Source organism: Chlamydotis macqueenii, chromosome 10, assembly GCF_036417535.1.
Source record: "Chlamydotis macqueenii isolate bChlMac1 chromosome 10, bChlMac1.mat, whole genome shotgun sequence".
NCBI lineage: Eukaryota > Metazoa > Chordata > Aves > Otidiformes > Otididae > Chlamydotis > Chlamydotis macqueenii.
Genome location: NC_141565.1, coordinates 16207973 through 16227089, shown reverse-complemented (window position 1 = coordinate 16227089; position 19117 = coordinate 16207973). Strand labels below are relative to the sequence as shown.

The following is a 19117-nucleotide window of genomic DNA, read 5'->3' as shown; positions in this document are numbered from 1 at the left end:
CCCAACTGTGTCAGACTGTACAGATGATAGTTGCTGTTCTTCCATCCGAAAAAGCTTGGATGGGTGGCTGTTATTACTTAAGATCACATTAATCAAAGGCAATCAGTGCTACCCAACTGATAGCATTGAGTTAAAAAATAAGCAGGTGTTGAGTGATGGGTATTTAAAATTACCCTTTCTCCTTGTGCACACATATAACTGAAGTGGGGATGTGATAGCTCAAGGAGGCACCTCTGAACTAATGTCATCCAGGTTTAAAATGCAACAGAGCATCCAAGCACGCAGCGCCGCACTGGTTTAGCCATACTGCTGCTGTAGTTCAGCAGCAAGAGGCTTTGGCTGCATGACCGTACACTGGAGAGGATGAGCGTGTGTGGTGGGTGCCATCGCCAAACAGAGCCATTGGTGGTGACATCCAAAAGGAGACAGAGCTCTTCATCCTTATGGCCGTGATTTATAAATTAAAGCAGGTGATATATATATTTTTTTTACTTTTTTTCTCAGTGGACAACACTTTTCAACCACTAAATGTTTTTTTTTTCTTCCTCAGTTCCTAAGGCAGAGAATGAGGTCCCCTCCCCAGCCTCTTCCCACCACAGCAGCAACCAGCCGGCCTCGCTGACAGAGGAGAAGCGAACGCCTCAGGGCAGCCAGAACTCCCTCAACACCGTCAGCTCAGGCAGCGGCAGCACCAGTGGCATCGGCAGCGGTGGTGGTGGGGGCAGTGGTGTCGTCAGCACCATGGTCCAGCCCTATGACGTGGAAATCCGCCGTGGTGAAAACGAGGGGTTCGGCTTTGTCATTGTCTCCTCAGTGAGCAGGCCGGAGGCGGGGACGACGTTTGGTAAGTCTTGGGATTTTTTCGATGCGCTTCAAATGAGACAAAGATTTGAGCACTGTAGCGCAAGGAGACGAGTGGGGATCTGTTTAATTAAAAGTTGTGAGCATGCCCTAATTAATGTAATTAATAGCTTAATCGGAGGACAAGACTTGGTAGGTGTTTGCCTCCTGGGTTTTGTTCAGCACTGAGTCGAGAAAAGCAAAATGAGAAATCCCAACCTGAAGAGCAAAAATGCCACCGACGGCAATTCCTGATGCTGCCTGGAGCTGCAGCTCCCCTGCTAGCTGGGTGCCTTCCTGGGGTTTGCTCTCAGAGGAGCAGCCGGGATCCTCCCAGTGATGCTGTTTGCCAATGCAGAAATGGAGCAGGTGGAATGAAATATGTCTCCTGGTGGTGGAATTGAGCCCGTTGATTTAAAAGCAGTAATGCTTAAACTGATTAACTTCTCTTTGGCAATCAGAGTTATTCTGATCCTCATTATAGAGTGAGCATGCTGATAGCTGGAAAGTTTTAATTAATAGTGCTTGCTGGTGAGACATAAAATGGAGAATACTGTTTAAAAAAAAAAAAAGGATTTTTTTTTTTGATCCATTCCACCTCTTCCCAAATCCTTTTCTTCAGAGTAAAGGGAAATGAAATTCATGTGATGTTGCACTTAATATCCTGCCCTAGTAGAAGTGTTCATGGTTTCTTTCTGAAGACAGTCCTTTCTGCTAAGCAGACACCCATTTCCAGGCATTGCTACAGAAGAGGTGTACGTACGCTGGTTTTGCAAGCGTGCACAGAACAGCCTGCTTTAGAGCAGAAATGTCATTGCAAGGGTGAAACCAGACACAGATGCTTTTTTCTTCCCTTTCCATGTCCTCCCAAAGGGCCAGAGGCAGCATCCGCTTATACTTTGTAGGGGAAAAGGAAGATGTCCCCTCCCTATTAGTCTGTGGTATGTGATAGAGGTGGAAGGGGAAAGGAAAGGCAGAACATGTCTTGACCCTCTTCACACTACCTCTCAGAGCAGGGTTGTGGTTTGCAGACAAAAATACATTGCAATCTCCCTGTACAGCTTGAGTATTCCTGGGGCACATAGGTGCATGTGGCAAGAGGTGATCTTCCCCTCTTTTTTCTAGGCTTTTTTTTCTGAAATTTTCTGCCGTTACCCATCAGCAATGTCTTTATTAATACATCAAGGGAGCATCACCTCCTTTGCTGGTATTGGTGTACAACAGGCCATTTCTAGCACTGTTCTGGGCAGTCATGGCAGCAGAGATTTCAAGGGGAAGTATCTAGTATAGACCTGGTGCATCAAGTTCTGTCAGTTCTCAGGCACTAGGCTACCTCACGCTGTCCTTGCTGCTGGAAACTGCTCTTCCAGAATTGGTATTTTGGTGCCAGAACACAACAGGGTAATGTTATTAAATTAAACTGAACTCAGTCTAAACCAGAGAGTGCGCTTTTATCTTCTGAAAGTGTTTGCAAACGTGTCTGTAAATAACTTTTACTGTATGAAGACTATTCTCTAACTCTTTTCTACAGAGAAATGTTGATCTGAGGTTGTAAAGAGTTGTGTTTGCTTTAGCCCAAGATACTCGCTAACTGGAAGTTTTCTGTGCAGGGGCTCCTCATGGAGATCTGTTGATCTGTGACTGTTTTTCCTTTAATTTTTTTTAAGTATATTCAACTTTTTCCTAATACTCTGCATGAGATGTGTTCCCTCTGCTGCGTGGTGCTTGCTTTGGACCTGCTTTGTAGTTTGTTTTTTCTTTCATGGGTAGTATTTAGAGATGGGCCAAACTGGTTCTAAAACCCACCTTGGTTGCTTTGGTGTGGGCTCTGTCATCTCTATTCAGTGGACTGGATAGAGTAGGAACTCCTACCCTCAAAACAGCCTTTAATCTGGATGGGTCTTTGAATTACCAGAAAGGAAAACTTTGTAACATCACAATAAAAGAAGAAAAAAAAATCCCCCTGCCATTTGCAACTAGTATTAACACTTTCTGCCAGTTTTCATTGCATCTTTCCAACCTTGTTCTCTCATCTCACGTTCCTTCTTTTAGCTTTTTCTTCTTTATGGCCTTTCTAGTGATGTCATGTGTGCAGCAATGTATATCTCTAAAACTACTAATGAAGTAAAGACTACAGCACAGATGGGAAAGTGCATCTTGAGGGTGAATGTATTGTGGATGCAAAGTATGAGATGACCACTCTGTGTACCTCGTGGTTTTAATCACGTGCTGCGTGCCCGAGGGTCTCTTCCCCATTGAAAGAAGTCGTACAAAAGCCCGGTGGATTTATCTGCGTGAAGCTGTGTATCCCCTGTGTTCCAGTTCTGCATGTTATGGACAACCCTGTGTTTTTGGGACAAACAATTGCATGGAACAGGAGGAGAATTTTGTCTCCAAAACACATTCATCCTGAAGCGCTCTTGCTCTGTGTGTTGGACATCTCAATAGTTTTGTGTCTGGTTTTAGAGGTATTTGAATGAGGAGATCTGTATTCCTTCCCTGCTCCCATCCTGATGCCATCTATGATCATAAAAGGGGAGGGGTTAACAGAGGCTGAGGTGGATGCCTGCACCAACCAGGTTACCTTTGTCAGTCTTGGCCCATCTGTAGTGGTCCTGTACCTTTCCTGGTAGTACCTTTATTCACGACGTAAGAAAACCGTTTCATGTTGCTTCCCTGTGCAGCGCTGATAGAGCGGGTCTTCGTGGTAGAAAGGGAGTCGCGCTCCCTCCTAGGCCTAGAATGATTTTATCTTTCTACATTGAGAAAGAACAAAACATTGGCAGAAGCTCGAACAGCAGTTGATTTAGGGAAGGACTAGAGAGGCTGACAACTCTGTCTTGGAGAAGGAAGGTGGTGTTTTCTACAAACGGTTTCAATTTTTTGGTTCAAAAATAAAATCAGGATTTGGGTTGTGATGGGGCTGCTAAATGCAGTTGCAGTCTATAAAAACCTCAGGGCGGGGGGAGTTTTGACTGATTAACAAAACACCTTTTTGTAAGAAGTAAAATATTGTGCACTCATACTAGTGGATTGCCAATGTTTTGAACACTGGCAGCAAAGCTATCCTATAACTTTTGCTTGATGCATTAATTAATTAACCCTTAACCTTCTCTTTCCCTTTTCAACCCTTTTTTTCCTTTTCCCCTTCACCATATTCCCACGTATGTAAACAATTTAAAAACCAAAACCAAAACAAAACAAAAACAACCCCCAAAACAATACAAAAGCGGGAAATGCATGTGTGGCCATGCCTCACAAAATAGGTCGGATAATTGAAGGGAGTCCCGCAGACCGCTGTGGCAAGCTGAAAGTAGGCGATCGGATCTTGGCCGTGAATGGGTGCTCCATCACCAACAAGTCGCATTCAGACATCGTCAACCTCATTAAGGAAGCGGGAAACACCGTTACCCTGCGCATCATTCCAGGAGATGGTAAAGTATATGTTTCCTGCTGTCCTATCTGACCCTCTTATTGGTTTTGTTCCTGGGCTTTTTGTATCAGTCAGAGCTGCAAAGTCACAGAGGACTCAAATCCCACTCCCACTTTGGGGATTAGCAGTGAGGGAGGTTGTGAGTCTTCCATAGCTTTTTTTTTTTTTCTTTCTGTGGAAATGGGAGTTCTTTTTTTAGACAGGGAGGTGTTGATTCTACATTAAAAAAACAATATTCCAGTCTGTCATGTTCCTCCACGTATCTGCTTAAAAGTGATCTTCTGTAAATGTGATGCATATCTCAGTACGCTTTGATTTGATTCTTAAGTTAATAATGCAGCTTTAGAATATTTGGGAATCACTTGTTAACACGTGGGATTCCTGAAGCCTACACAAGCAGGATGTAGAGTAAAGAGATCACAGAAAGGGATAAACACTTTGTCGTGTTTTAAGCTGTTCGAAAAGAAGATTTGTTGTTATTCTGGCTAAGTTGCTTTGGGAGGGAGCTCAGTACATGTTGAAATGACTTCGTTAAATGGCGATGGCTCTGGAGCTGCTGTGTGCTTGCAGCTGATGGTTGTAAGAGTTCCCCTGGAGAGGACCTGGCTGTTTCAGATCAGAGGAAACACGCTGACACTTGGTACTGGTTTCAGGTCACTGAGCTATTTAATAAAAATAAGGATCTGTGTTATATATCAGTTTCATTAAACTGATCCCTGGCTGTGATAACAAATAGGAACAGAGCAGAAATGTGTATAAAGTATCTGTAGCAGAACTAAAATTGCTGTGGTTTTAAATTCTAAGTATTTTGGTTTTTCATTGTCCCTCTCTGCCATGGACGGGTTCTTAGTGAGAACTCATTAGGCAGAAATCTTTTTACATTGCCCTCTTTTTAAGCTGAATCCCCGAGTATAAGATTTGATGGCTCAGATACAGCGCTAATGAGCAATTCTTAGCGTTGTACAGGATGTTGTTTGCATTCAGTTAAATATAGAGAAAGTGTGATTAAGTTTGAAAGAAAGATTGAGAAATTATGGCTGAATTGAACCCGAAGATGTTACATGGTGTAATTACCAGTGAGAACCATTCGGTAAGTTCCTAACTCCGGTACCTTCTAATCCAAAACATGGGTTTGGTTAGCCAACAGAGCGTGGGTGTGCTGTCTTTAGTTACAGGATAAAAATAGGTCAGGATGAGAAATGATCTGGTTATAAATTATTTCTGTTTAGGATGATCTGTTTTGCATAAAGACTGTTTTCCCAGTGTTTAGTAGCTATCAGGTCAAACGGTATATGATCCTTCGCTGCTCCCAGGGAATTGAGTGTTCATGAATAATAAAAAGGCTGTGAATCAGACTAACGTCTGAGCTGGCCTGTGGTGCCAGTTTTGGCAGGTAAAATGGGAGAACTGTTCATTACCTGCAAATCATTTTTTTTTAAAAGTCAAAAATGCCTAAGAAACAAATAATTTTTGAATAACTTAAGAATTTTTTAAGAAGAATGTAGCCTCCTGATGTGAATGCTCAGCCAGTCTTGTTCATGCAAATATGTGTACAAAATACCATGAAAAATTGTTTAGGTTGGAAGGGAAACTTGTACCTCTGGCTGACATCACATATTCCTAGAGAAAGTGGAAAGCTGTAATTTAGGGAAGAAGTCAACTCTTCTCTCTCATAGCAATGCAAGCTTTGAGTCCTTTTGCTTACTGTCTCTTTGAAATACTTTTGCACTCTATTGCCTGCATTTAATTTCCAAAGGCCAGTAAGACCAGACACTCTCAGAAACACTGGGAGGTTTGCTCTGAACTCCGTGAGATTTAAGAAATTGGTCTCAATATTGTTTTGTTTTTGTTGTCTTTAGGTACTTTTGTTGATTTGTTTTCTTTTTGTTGACTTTTGGGTGATTTTTTGGTAAACATAAATGATCTAACAGTGTACTTCAAGGTGAGGGGGGAAGAATAAGTCAGAAGCCATAATTCTTAGAAAAACTTGAAACTAAGGCTCGTCACAAGACTCACAATAAACTCACACTGCTAATCTCTTCTAACATTATTTAAAACACCAAAGGTTTTGCTTTGTGATAAGTCTTGCACCAACTCATTGCCATAAACCACTGCAGGATTGTGTTTGCAATGACGTTAAAATGCTTTAACGTGCTACCAGCTGATGCAAGGATACAGAGAGCTGAAAAATTACAAGATTAGGCATTTAATTGGTGTCTGAGTGCTGTGATAGAACAGGGCAAGGAATCAATGAAATATGTAGGATTTAGAACATAAAATTGCAATTCTACTAGAGATAATTTTTGCTATATTTGTGTTTTGCTCCAGTTTTGCATGGTGGCTGGCACGCGTCCTGAACCAGTGTCTAAATACTAGCAAAGTTATGCACAACTCCTGCCTCATGGGATAGGGTGGGCTAAAGATAGATGCAACACGGTGACGTGAAGATACATCTGTACCAAAGATGTGTTGTTGCTCTGCTTGGTATTCTTAGTGTGACCTACTAAAGGGTAGGAATCTTGCATTCTCTTTGAAGCCTATCTTCATCTGATCTCCAGATATTTGTGGAGGATTTCTGGGGCTTTTGTTCTGGATAAATACAGAACACTTAACAAGGTTTTGGGGCTTTCTTATGTTGGAGACCAATTTTAGCATCAAGGCATCTTTACAAAATACACAGAATTATTTCTTAAAATCCAGCAGCGTAACCACACATAGGGACATCTCCTCCTCACACGAGCTGGCTGACCGTGGCACATCCTCACAAGGGCTTGTTGTGGTCATGCCTACCCTGAGAGGTGCAGGCAGACCCAGGAAGCCTCTCTTGCTCTCCAAGTCACCAGACACAAGCCAGCTCTGGTCTGGAAGATGTTACAGCTCTATATGCTTGAGGGTATGTGCATGTTAACTTGAGGAGAGTGCTGCAGGCAAAGAGGCTGTGCTCTCCTTGCACCCATCTGTTTAAATGGTTCTTTTTCCTCTTTCCATTTTCCTGAGTTTCCCTTGACATGAGCTGGTTACAGAAAAGAAAAACCTTCACCTCATCTAGATTTCTCCACAATTAAAACAACCATAAAATAAAATAGGTTCCCAGCACCAAGTAAGACCACCACCTCTCCTTAATTAAGGCAAAAAAAGTCCCATTTTTTGCAGTTTTCTATTACAGCTGGACTCTGTTTAATAATGGCAGATTTCTCCATAGTCAATCAAGTGAATTAATGGATGCCTGGAGCTTAAGAGGCAAACAAGGGCAGGGTGGAAGACCTTGTAATTTTATGTTGGAGAGCCAGATGTTTCCACCCAGTTTTCATTGCTGTTGTCTGATGGTGGGGTTTTTTTTTTAAGTGGGATTTGAACTAGAGAAATTCAGTCAGGAAACAAGATTAATCATTTTAACCAGTGATTGTGCATTCAGTTTAGATTTTGTCCTTGAAAAGTGGATCATGGTAAGTATTTTGTAGTTACTCGCAGTCTGCGGTCCTCTCCTAGATAGAATGGGTGTAGGCAGAAAGTGGGGGTCTCCTGTGTGCAGAACTGTTCCACAAAGGAGTGAGTGCCTGGCGCTGCAGTGGCTTTAGCTGGGAACGCCATGCCTAATGAGTGGGTGTTTCTATTGACTGTAGCTGTCATTCTCCATATGCAACCAACGTAACCATTCAACATTTTGAGGGGTTAAGCGTGTGCCACTGACTCTTCCACTGAATTCAAGCTTCTGTGTGAGGGGAAGAGTGTTTTCAGGAACTGCTGACTTCCAGAACAATTCAAAATTTGAAACTCTTCAGTACTAATTTCAGTTCAGGATTGATACACAGTAAATTTCTGGAAAATGTGTTGAGTTCAATAGGCAAGAGTTCAGGTCTATCCCCTAAAACAATGTTGCTAGTATTTGGCTAATGACCTTAGTTTTAGGCAGAATTTTAAACAAGTTGTCGCAGTCTTTTAAATTACTCGAATTTTAAACGAGTCTTTTAAACTCTGGTCTTATTGAAGTGTGTGATAAAACTCCAGAATGACAAGGGGACCATTTTGCCACGCCATTCTGTGAGGAGGAACACCTACATAGTCACTTTTCAGTTGTGTCTACAGCAACTCTCTTCCCAGTTTTGTGAAGCAGGAGAGAGGACCTCTGCTGGAAGCACCTCCTGCCATTTGTAGAGAAATATGGCACTTGTGCAGGCTGATGTTGGGCTGAGAGCCCTTTACCATGGCATAAATTGAGTTTTGAAGTTAATCCTGCTCTCTGTATTCTCTCAGTGAGCCCTTTAGTAAAGGGTACCTGGAGCTGTTGATACGTTTGGTGGTTCCACATCGCAGCCTGCACCATTGGGTGCTCAGGCAGCAGTGGGTTGTATTTCAAACACGGATTTCAGTAAGTTTGGGTTTTAGCCGCATTCAATATCACCTTGTGAGGTATTAGATAAAAGCCACATCTCAATCCTACTAAGATTGCAGTGTCTCATGGAGGAAGCACTGATAAGCTGATAATCCATGGCATAGTTATTGCTACTATAAAATTAATCCAGCCAACCTACCATATTTGGAGACTTTAATGATTGGAATTCATGTCATTAGACAGCAGATAAAACATTCTTCAACCCTTCCTCCACAAGTCAGCCTTCATTCTGAGTGTGTCTGACAGTCAGAGATGTCTCTAATCTAGATATCTCAGTTATATTTTTTTTGCATTTTCCAGTTGAGTGTACAGTTTCATGTACATAATTAGTATGACTTAGCTTAGACTTTATCTTGTTAATTTTTGTGCTTAAGAAATTTGAACCAATCTCAAGTTCTTTAAAAACTACGTAATGATGCTTTCCAGTGAAATGCCTTTGCAATTTTTTTTTTTTTTTTGTTGAATAGCCAATGGTCTTCTCTCATAATGAAAAAAAAAAATTTATTTTGCAGAATCGTCCAATGCTACTTTATTGACCAATGCAGAAAAAATTGCTACAATTACCACCACACATACTCCTCAGCAAATACCACAGGAGACCAGGTCAGATTGTTTTCCTTGAGGAGTGCATGTTGACATGCTCTCTCTTCAGTTACTTCTTGATCATCCCATGAGCTGTATTTTTCCTCTCTCCCTCTTTCTCTCATTCACTACAGCAGGAACAACACCAAACCAAAGCAGGAATCCCAGTTTGATTTCAAACCACCCCAAGCAGCACAGGTAAGGAGTACCTTTCTAATTGTTTTGTTTACCACGGGCTGTTGCTTCCAATCTGCTTGAGGGCTGTGTTAAAGTATTTCCCTTGAAAATTCCTACTGGGAAGCTCTTCTCCCTCAGTCTGTTTGCTGAAGAAAGAGGAATTTGCTGATTAGTTTCTTAATATGTGTTGCTGAGAAGCGTTTCCAACACATTCTCTCATAAAGACTTTTAGGAAAGAAAAAAAAAGCTGACATTTTTACATCAGTAATAATTTATGTGTTTGTTTATTGAATTGTATATTTTGAGACGCCTCTCTAGAAAGTACTGTTTTGTGCAAATAATAAATTCAGAGGACAAAAAAAAGAGTAAAACTTAATAAGGGCCAATAGCTGGAGTGTTCCAGCTTTCATAGACTGCATCTTATTAAAGAGATTATCTCGCTGTTAACTTAGCTTGCCACTGGCCATCCCAGAAATAACCTCTTCCATTAGGGACTTCCAAACATCCCTACTTTGTGCTGTAGAGAAAAAACAATGCACGTGCTTCCGAGCTTCTTGCAAAGGAATCGATGAAGTGCTAACAAAAAGGAAAAGCCAGCACCGTGGCATAGACTGATCCCAGTGACTGTGAGACATTTAACCAAAGCCTGGCACTGGAAGTGAGGATGCCCTAGCCTTGGTTTGCGGTTGGTAGAAAGCTAATCCCCCTCCAGAAATCTGCCTTTTCACCCTGGGCACAGCACTGCCTAAAAACCAGCCCTTTGCAGACGACCGGTGGCGCTCCACATCACAGGGTGGGATCTGAGGAAGCAGACAATCCTAGTCTGTGTGTGAAAACTGAACAGATTTTCTTTTTTTTTTTATTATGAGTAACAAAAATAATAACGTTCATTGGTTGAATAACTTCAAAATCAGAGTAGAGCACCATTTAACTTCCTATTCAATTGTGCATATGTTGTCTTCCCTCCAGCAGGACCAAGACTTTTACACTGTTGAGCTGGAAAGAGGAGCCAAAGGGTTTGGCTTCAGCCTGCGAGGTGGCCGGGAGTATAACATGGACCTGTATGTGTTGCGGCTAGCTGAGGATGGTCCAGCTGAGAGATGTGGGAAGATGAGGGTATGCACATACATTTAAAAAACACACTTTGCAATAAGCTGACTTCCCTGCCTCTCCCGTACAGGCACACCTTCTGCTGTGCCGGCTAAGAGGAAAATTAAATGCTAACTGAAAGGAGCAGTGGTTCCTATTTACTTCTGTCAATGGCTTCTGTCACTCTTTGTATACAGGCTGTAACAGTGTGTGTGTATGAGAAGATTTCACCCCCTTGTTCCAACCCAGGTTTCCAAATTCTAATACATAATCTGACTTTTAAAGCCTAACAAAGATACATACAGCAATGAAAATGTAATAGCCACAGTCTTTATCAGCTCCTTTAAAGCTGCAGCTGTGAGCAAAGAATCAGGGTGTGCTATCTGCTAGCAGGCAGAGAACATTTATATTGACCTGTAGGTTATAAAATTATAATACAGTTTTTGATTAGAATTAATGGTTAACTTCACATATCAGCTAAATTATAAACATTATAACAAGGGCATATATTATAAAATGCCTACAGAAAAATTAAATTGCCAAGTTTTTTGTAGCCCTTGCTCCTCTACTAGAGAATGCATTATAACTTCACAGCGTATGTCTTTTTTTGTTCTCCAGATATATCATCTAAAGGGCATTTTCAGAATTCTTTTCCTAGGGGTAGATTTATAGGTCCAAACCTTTTGCTGATGAAAACAAATCAGTGCTGCCCTGTGGAAGTTGATGCTTTGACAAGCTCTTCCGAGCCCTGTTTTCCTATCCTGATGAGTGATTATATTTACAAAAGCATCTTTGCTGTTTAATAGTAGGTATCTATATCCATGTGAGAAATGGACCTGAAAAAGCTATTTGAACATCCCAGTTAGAGCAGACTTGTAAAACAAACGACCAGTTTGACCAAAGATTTTACAAATAATCAAAACAAAACTGGAAGGAGCTGGGCTTAGTTAGCTTCACCTTGTGCATAGTTCTTCTTCCACCTTTGCTGTGGCTGTTGTCTTGTGGTATGCTGGTGGTGACCCTTGTGGGGGCTTCTTTCTAATCTTAGACTCTTTTCTTTTATTACATTGACAGATCGGTGATGAAATCTTAGAGATCAATGGAGAAACTACCAAGAACATGAAGCACGCTCGGGCCATCGAACTGATTAAAAACGGTGGCCGCAGGGTCCGCCTGTTTCTGAAACGTGGAGATGGCTCTGTCCCAGAATATGGTGGGTCAAACTATGAAAACATTCCTTTCTTCCCTGGCATCACTCCATGAATGATTTGTCTCAAGATCTGAAGCGGGAATTCTTTTTTATTTTCCTTTCTCACCAGTGTCTTACCAACCTTTCCAACATATGGTTAATTGCCTCGCTTGTGCTGAATTCTCTACACATTTCATCCTTTGCTTGCTTCCATGGACTTGGGGCGCAGTGTAAGGCAAGATCATCATAGCAGTATTTTTGGTGATCAGAGAGGAAAACAAAACAAAACAAAAAAACCTTATTGTCTTGTCCAGCCAAACAAGGAATGTCATTGAACTGTGCCAAACTGTTTCTCAGCGGCTGAATTGTTGTTTCAAATAGGTCTCTACTTCTAATCAATGCAAAAACTGGGATCCTGAGTTCTTATTCTGAAGCAGTGATTTTTTTGTTAACTTTTTCTCTTAGTTCCTGTCTGTATCCATAGACATGAATGCCAAGATGGCTTATGAGATTTTTGCCTTCCCTTAATATTTATGTAAATATTTATAAAGTTATTTAAGGAAAAGAAGAAAAAAAAAAAGTTTTACTGCATAAATATATTGATTTGGCCTCCTGAGCCCTTTTCTCCCCCCCTTAAACTGTCTGCTGGTTTCAACTAGTCAATTTGTAAGGTCTGAAAAGGTGAGGAGGTTATGAAAAGGTGCTCTCATGTCTTGTCTTGGGGGAAACATTCACTCCTCGTTTCTTACTAAGAATGACATTAGATTTCCTTTTCTTCCCCCGGAGGTTGGATTGCTGGGTGGCTTAACTTAGCACACTAGTATTATAATTATGTCTTATTTATTTGAGATAATTGTCAAATATTGTGCCCTCGATGGAGGGCTACTCCCAACCAAAGGTCTTTGAGGTTTCTATAGAAACTGATGATTGAAGGGATGTCCTTTATACTTTTCTCCCCCTATTTGGGTTATTTCTGTGTCAGGAACTTGTGTGTTTATCATTCACTCCATGTCCTAAAAACAGAAACAAAACCCTTCTGCACAATTTATGAACTCGATTTTCTTTTCATTTACTGTACTGAGAGTTTCTGCTCACTCTGCTCATTATTTAACTTAAAATGACCAATTCAGAGTATAACCAACAAACAATTGAAGTGTTTAATGATACGGAAGGGAAGTTGTGAGTTTACACTTCTGTTATATAAATAGCACACCAGAAGGTTCGATGATGGCACTGAAATTCTGTAATGTTCTTTCTACTTTTGTCTTTTCCTATACTCCTGTGGATGTACAGTACTGTATCATATGCTAGACTGCATAAATACCCTGTAAATTAAGTGCTTCACTTCTCAAAGCATATGTCTGTTGCACTGAGGATGGAAATCCACCACCAATTTTCTTTTGGCTAATGCTAAACCACTAAACATTCATTCTCCAAGCAAGGATTTAATCTACAGGGGTTGCACTACTGTAAAGAATATCCTTGTAATATCTGGGACTCCTTCCTCTCTTCGTTCTGTTGGCTGCAGTCGCAAATGGTTCCTCTAATAATGTTAAGTTCCAATATTTTTCTGACTCGATTGGAACGTGCTTCTCTATGAGGCTGTATATTTTTGTAATGAGTTTTGTACTTATTTTTAATGTTGTGGTCTCTGGTGGACTTTATTTTTCGTTGTTGTTTGACTGTTACTGTTTTTTCTATGACATTCTGTGTCGCTGTTCCAGCTGTCTTTTAGAATGGATGCTCTCGTTGTCTGGGTTATTGAATCACCTCTTAGATGTCTCTTTATGTCACAATAATAACAACTGCTGTCTTTGCAGCCTTATTTGGGTGAAGCCTAGACAATCTGACTGGAAAAATAAACTTTCTTTATTCTAAGATAAAATATGAAGATTTTTCTTTCTTTCAGCTTTATTATAGGGAATCTAAATTTTCTACTTTTCTCTTTCTCTTTCTCTTACTTTTCTTGGTGCTGGGCTCTTCCTTCCTCAGCGATGATACCTCCTAATATCGCTGCATGTATGAGAAATGACAAGCTCGGGGAGTCTTGCTTCTACCTTATGGGCCATAATCAAACTACGGTTTGTAGCTAAAATCAATACTAGGTGTTTTTGTGCTGTGGCCTAATTCCCTCATATTGCTTTCCGCTTCGCTATATTTTATATGTACAGCAATTCATTCTGAGCACCCTGCGTCCCCTGAATTGTAAGTACACCACAGGACACGTTTAAACCTTGCTTGTACCTTGTGCGATAGACAGGTTGCTGCAGGCCACGTGCTTACACCTACGGAAAAGCGTTGTGGTCCCCAGCTGCTGCCTGAAAATGCTTATAAGCAAAAACGCACACACGTGAGTTGCCACATGGGTTTCACCTGGAAGTCACAAAAATCATGGCCCATGCACACACCAGCCCTTCCCAGCATAAGGAATGGAGATGCCATCAAACGGGAGACGCTTTGCGTGATGGCAGGAGGAGTGAGCGTGTAGAGTGTTTGGCTTGGGGGAGGGAAGAAAAAAAGGAGAAAAACAGAAAAAAAAAAAAAATCTGTCCCCACAAGTGTGTTTGTGAGGGTTTTCAACGGCAGCCTTCAGGACAGTCCACCTCGGGGTGGGTGTCCGGGTGCGAGCGGCAGGCAGCCTGCGGGAAGCGTAGCTAACGCCAGCCAAGCTGCCGTGCCGAGGTTGCTTTGGGAAAGAAAACAATAAGCAAATAAAAGCAACGCTCGCATTAAGTCAGCTCAGCTACTTTAATGTTTGCCGTGTCTATAATGAATCATTCATAAACATCCATTACAAGTGACGTGAGTAATTGTAGCTTAGCTACAGCGCAGGGCTGGATGTTAGTTTGGGGGTTTGTTTTTTTTCCTTCTGCTTGTGATTTATCTCACAGAGGTAGCTCAGCTGTATTTACCTGAAGTACTACATTAAAAATAACAAACAGGAGATTAGGTTTTAGTCAAAGCCATCCTACATATTACAATATCTTTCCATTGCTTTGATATGAAAAAAAAATCATAAATTTCTGTCATCATTGTTCGAATCATTGTGGCAAAACCAAAATCTACCCTAGGACTTTTAATAACATGGTTGAACTAAGTGAGATTAAGTAATGTCTTAAATGAAATAGAAACTGTGTGATTACAGTCTAATTCTCACACCTTCAAAATGTTATTTTACAAGGTGAAAACTTAATAATCAATTCTATTTTCTGTACGTTTTCTGCTATTTGAAAAAAGGCCTCCCACAGCTGGAAGGCAATTCTTTCAAAAGACTTCTAAAAAGCGTTTCCTAAAGGCCCTCTTTATTGGAAACTGTTAAAAAAACAGCCAACAACCCAAACTGCAATATTTTTTTTTTCCACTGGAAAGAAAGTAGTGTAACCGAAACATTCTGAATTGAACTTGGGGAAAATGTAAAATGCCCCATGACCAGAAGAGCGTAAAGATGATATCAGCTTGGACCAAAACACGGCTGACGAACAGAGCAGCACCAGTACTAACCCGTAACTCTCGTTGTTCGCAGTTAAATTAACAAAAGCTTCGGTTAGCCTTCGCTGACTGCTTTAACAGTTGTTTGTTTTTGTCACTAATGAAGTCTGAAGAGTGCTAAGTGGTGTCACGGCTCTGCGGAAGGCATCGGTACCAAACGCTTTGCTGTTATTTTCTTTCAGACCCCAGCAGTGACAGGAACAGTCCCGCCACAGGTTCACAAAATGTATCGGAAATGAAACCCGCGTCATCCAACCGACGGCAGCACCCATCATCGGAGTCCAGTTATCCACCAGACCTTCACAAATCATCACAACATGGGGACAAGCGGACTTATGTTAGAGACCTAAAAGGCAGCAGAGAGTTTAGCAGACATCCCAATGAACACCACACTTGGAATGGGACTTCTAAAACCAACGACCACGTGCCAGGCAGGAGGATGGAGAGGTCGCCGGAGAAGAGGCGCGAGAGGCAGCCGGACAGGGCGGTGGTGAACGGGCAGAAGAGGAGGTCTCCTGAAAAGCGGAGGGAAGGGACGAGGAGTGCTGACAACACTTTGGAGAGGCGGGAGCGACACGAGAGGAGGAGAGACCTCTCCCCCGAGAGGCGCAGAGAACGGTCGCCCAGCCGCCGCCGGCGGTCGCTGGAGAGACTCACGGAGCCCAGGAGGTCACCCGATCGGAGAAGAGAGAGCTCCCTTGACCGGCGGGCCAAGTCATCCGACCGGCGAAGGGAGAGGTCGCCCAACAGACGGCTCAGGGAGGAGCGAGCTGGACACCGGGAGAGGGAAGATCCCGGCTGGAGGCAGGAGCCGAGCTGCAGGCACCTGCCCGAGCAGCGCAGGCGGCCGTACAAGGAGTGCAGCACCGACCTCAGCATCTGAGGGGCTCCTCTGGGGTCCCCCTTGCCTTCCCCATGCCGCGGGAGCGGAGGAGAGAGTGTGGGAGCCGAAACCACCCAGCTTTCGCAGGCGAGGAGACATCCGGCACCTGCTGATCCTACAAACCTTTTATGCAGATGAAATCCTATAACACAAAAAAAAAGTGTTGTGCCTGATGTATAATATTAAAGAAAGTATTTTTCAGTGTATTTTTTTTTAATTACTTGCCAAATGTTGGTCCTAAAGGATTATAAAATTTTGTTTCTACATTCTTTGTAGATTTCTTAAGAATAATTCCTTTATTGGGCTACTTTCCCCCCTCCCCAATATAGTAAATGGGGGTAGCCAGTAATATAACATAGGCAAAGGATTTTATGACCAAGTTTGAGTAATTTGATCCAGACTGTTCTCTAGTGACTCACTGCTACACTGTATGTAGAAAATTTTTTAAGGGTTGGGGGTGGGGAAGGAAGAAAATTGTTCATCTCAGTAGGAATGGAGCGCTCCTGCTGAAGGAATTAAAAAAGAAAGAGACAAATGTTCCTAAAATTGCAAGAACTGTTTCAAGAGACTACTCTTTCAATGAAGGATATTTATAATAATAATAAATAATAAAAAAAAAATACAAACCCACACAGCACAAGATGATTTACGATAAGGAATTTGTAGTTTGTTCCGTGAACAGTTTATACTTTCAGGCCCCTCTACAGGATGCGCAAAGGCAGAAGGACTGGTAACCACCATGCCTGTGTCACACACTAACGTAGACTGTTGATCTCTCATTAGCCTCAGCAACATTTAACGATATCTCATTAAGGCAGCCGCCGCAGCCCTACTCATCTTCTAGATGTATATGGACAGCACCCCGAGCATGCATGGGATTGTTTGTCTGCTTCGAAGCAAGGGATGGGATTGGGATCCTGGGACACGGCACGATGCGATGGGAGCAAAGTCCTCCCTCAGAGTAGGTGTATTCCTTCTGCTCAGGCAAAACCAGTGGGCTTTTCTTATTTTGCCAAATTCCAAAAGCTCTCTCTTCTTCTCACTCTGTATTTAAGTTTTTTATTTTACTGGTTCATCCTTACTGAGACAAAAGGAGTGCACTTGCTAGAAAAAAAAAAAAAGAAAAAAAATTTTAAAAAGGATGTATCAAAGGAAAAACACAGGCAAAAAGAGGCAATCAGTGGGACAACCTGGTTGTAGAAGCCTATCCATACTGGTTATATGCTGTAAATTTGAATCTCAGAACAGCAGCAAAAGGGAAAACATGCAAGTTTCTAAGTTGTATTTTTAAATTTGCAAGTTGTGTGGTAAGTCTGCTGTAGCATTGGTATAAGATTTTAATGGATTACTGCCTAGCTGAGCCAAAATGTTTGCCGTTACTGTTGGACCACTAAAGTAAACTGCTGCTTTTTACAGTGCATTGGTGTGTACATGTATACTGTTTCACATTTTCCATATGAACACAAAAACATTGCAAGTCGATCACTGTTGTTGCCATGGTACTGTAAAAACAAAACCGAGAAAGAAGATGGCCGATCATTGTGTGTACAGTTTAAATTGTAATTAATAGAGCCTGTTGAAAAAAACCACAAAACTGTTGCCTTTTTCTTGTATAAAAGAGGATTTATGACAAAATTTAGCTGTGAGGAATGTGATTAAGTGTTTATATTTCTGAAAATGGAACAAATTGATTCAGGGGATATATTTTAATGTAAACTGAATCAGGTATGTAAAGCTGTTTTAAAATGGGAGACTATATAAGTAATTCTAAAGCTTTTGTTGGTTTGAATATCATTTCTTTCTTCATGGTGGGCCTGCTTATATATTATTAAGCACTTGTATGCGGTCTATGTTCTTCAATCATCATTTCTTGCCATGTGCTATAGACATAATGCTCTTTTCTGTGTTGATGAAAAGCAGTATGTGGGCCAATCTTTTTTATAAAACACTATGCATATATAAATACTACATTGTTCATAGCTTTATTTGACTTATTTGGTTTATACATAACACTAGTATGAGTAGATGTGGACTTACCCAGTACAAGCTTCTTTCCTTGGAACAGACACTATGTATATGATGTAGCAACAAAGAAGGAGAAAGTCTGTGAATGCTATTTTTATTATCAAATAAAGTTTTCCATACAAAGCATACATATGAGTGTAGTGATAAGATAAAGGAGGAGCTACACCTTAACGTTACTTACTCATCCCTGTCTAAATTAGTAAACTGTAGGTTACAGTCTCCAAGGGCCATCCGTTAAATGTGTATAAATCATCCATTAACTATACATTAATGATTTTAAAAGCCTCGAAGCAAAAGTTCCCAGTTTTCCAATATAAAATTTTCTTCCCCAAAATAATCAGAAGCTAAGGTTTTAGGTGAAGCAGGGTTTGTTGACTACATTTGAGTTTTGTATCACTGGTCCTTCATAACACATCAGCAGTGCAACAGTAAAATCAAGACAAGGCAGCAACCGCTCCCTGGCCATTGTTGGTGCCGTGTGTGTGTATATATATATATATTTATGTATTTATATGTATTTATATGCATGTGTATGCATACATACATATACATATATCTACATATCACCAAGACTGTATGTCTCCCATCTCTTAGTTCTTGAAATATGTGATGACTGTTAAGGATTGCAAAACTGTTTAAATAGATTTTTTTTTAGAAATAACTTTTAAACACTGTATAGTTAATCAGGCACCACTCAGGTGTTTTCCTGATCCTTCAGCTAACCTGCTGGGAGTCCAGGCAGCTTGAGAGTCACCGGTGAATGGTTTGTGTTCCCAGTCACAGCATCTGCAGAGGAGTTTGTCTGATGCAGCCCGATTTTTTGGGGGGGTATGGTTGAGTCACTGAGAAAGGGTTGGGATACTTTAGGTTTGAATCTTTTATGATGTTCAATGCCTTTTTACTGTGAAGTTGTATTGTAATGGTATACATTGGTTCTGAATTTATATCTTCTGCTGTTACTACTGTGTGTCCTGTCCTTGTTCATGTTACAGCATAGTTTAAGTGATTTAAGAGAGC

At 41.3% G+C, this 19117-nt stretch overlaps 1 protein-coding gene across 21 annotated transcripts in view; it reads left to right on the top strand.

The window, feature by feature from the left end:
- Positions 1–18226, top strand: part of MAGI1 (membrane associated guanylate kinase, WW and PDZ domain containing 1) — a 341064-nt gene extending 322838 nt beyond the window's left edge. For 9 of the 21 annotated variants that reach the window (XM_086755360.1, XM_086755364.1, XM_086755358.1 and 6 more), the window contains 7 exons: positions 551–844; positions 4071–4274; positions 9179–9269; positions 9383–9446; positions 10395–10541; positions 11589–11727; positions 15375–18226. In XM_086755360.1, the coding sequence (XP_086611486.1) occupies positions 551–844; positions 4071–4274; positions 9179–9269; positions 9383–9446; positions 10395–10541; positions 11589–11727; positions 15375–16075 (1640 nt within the window). In that variant the 3' untranslated portion in view covers positions 16076–18226. Of the gene's footprint in view, positions 1–550; positions 845–4070; positions 4275–9178; positions 9270–9382; positions 9447–10394; positions 10542–11588; positions 11728–13695; positions 13785–15374 lie in introns of all 21 variants that reach the window. The other 12 variants (XM_086755380.1, XM_086755367.1, XM_086755362.1 and 9 more) reach the window with 9 other exon arrangements.
- The last annotated feature ends 891 nt before the right edge of the window (positions 18227–19117 follow it).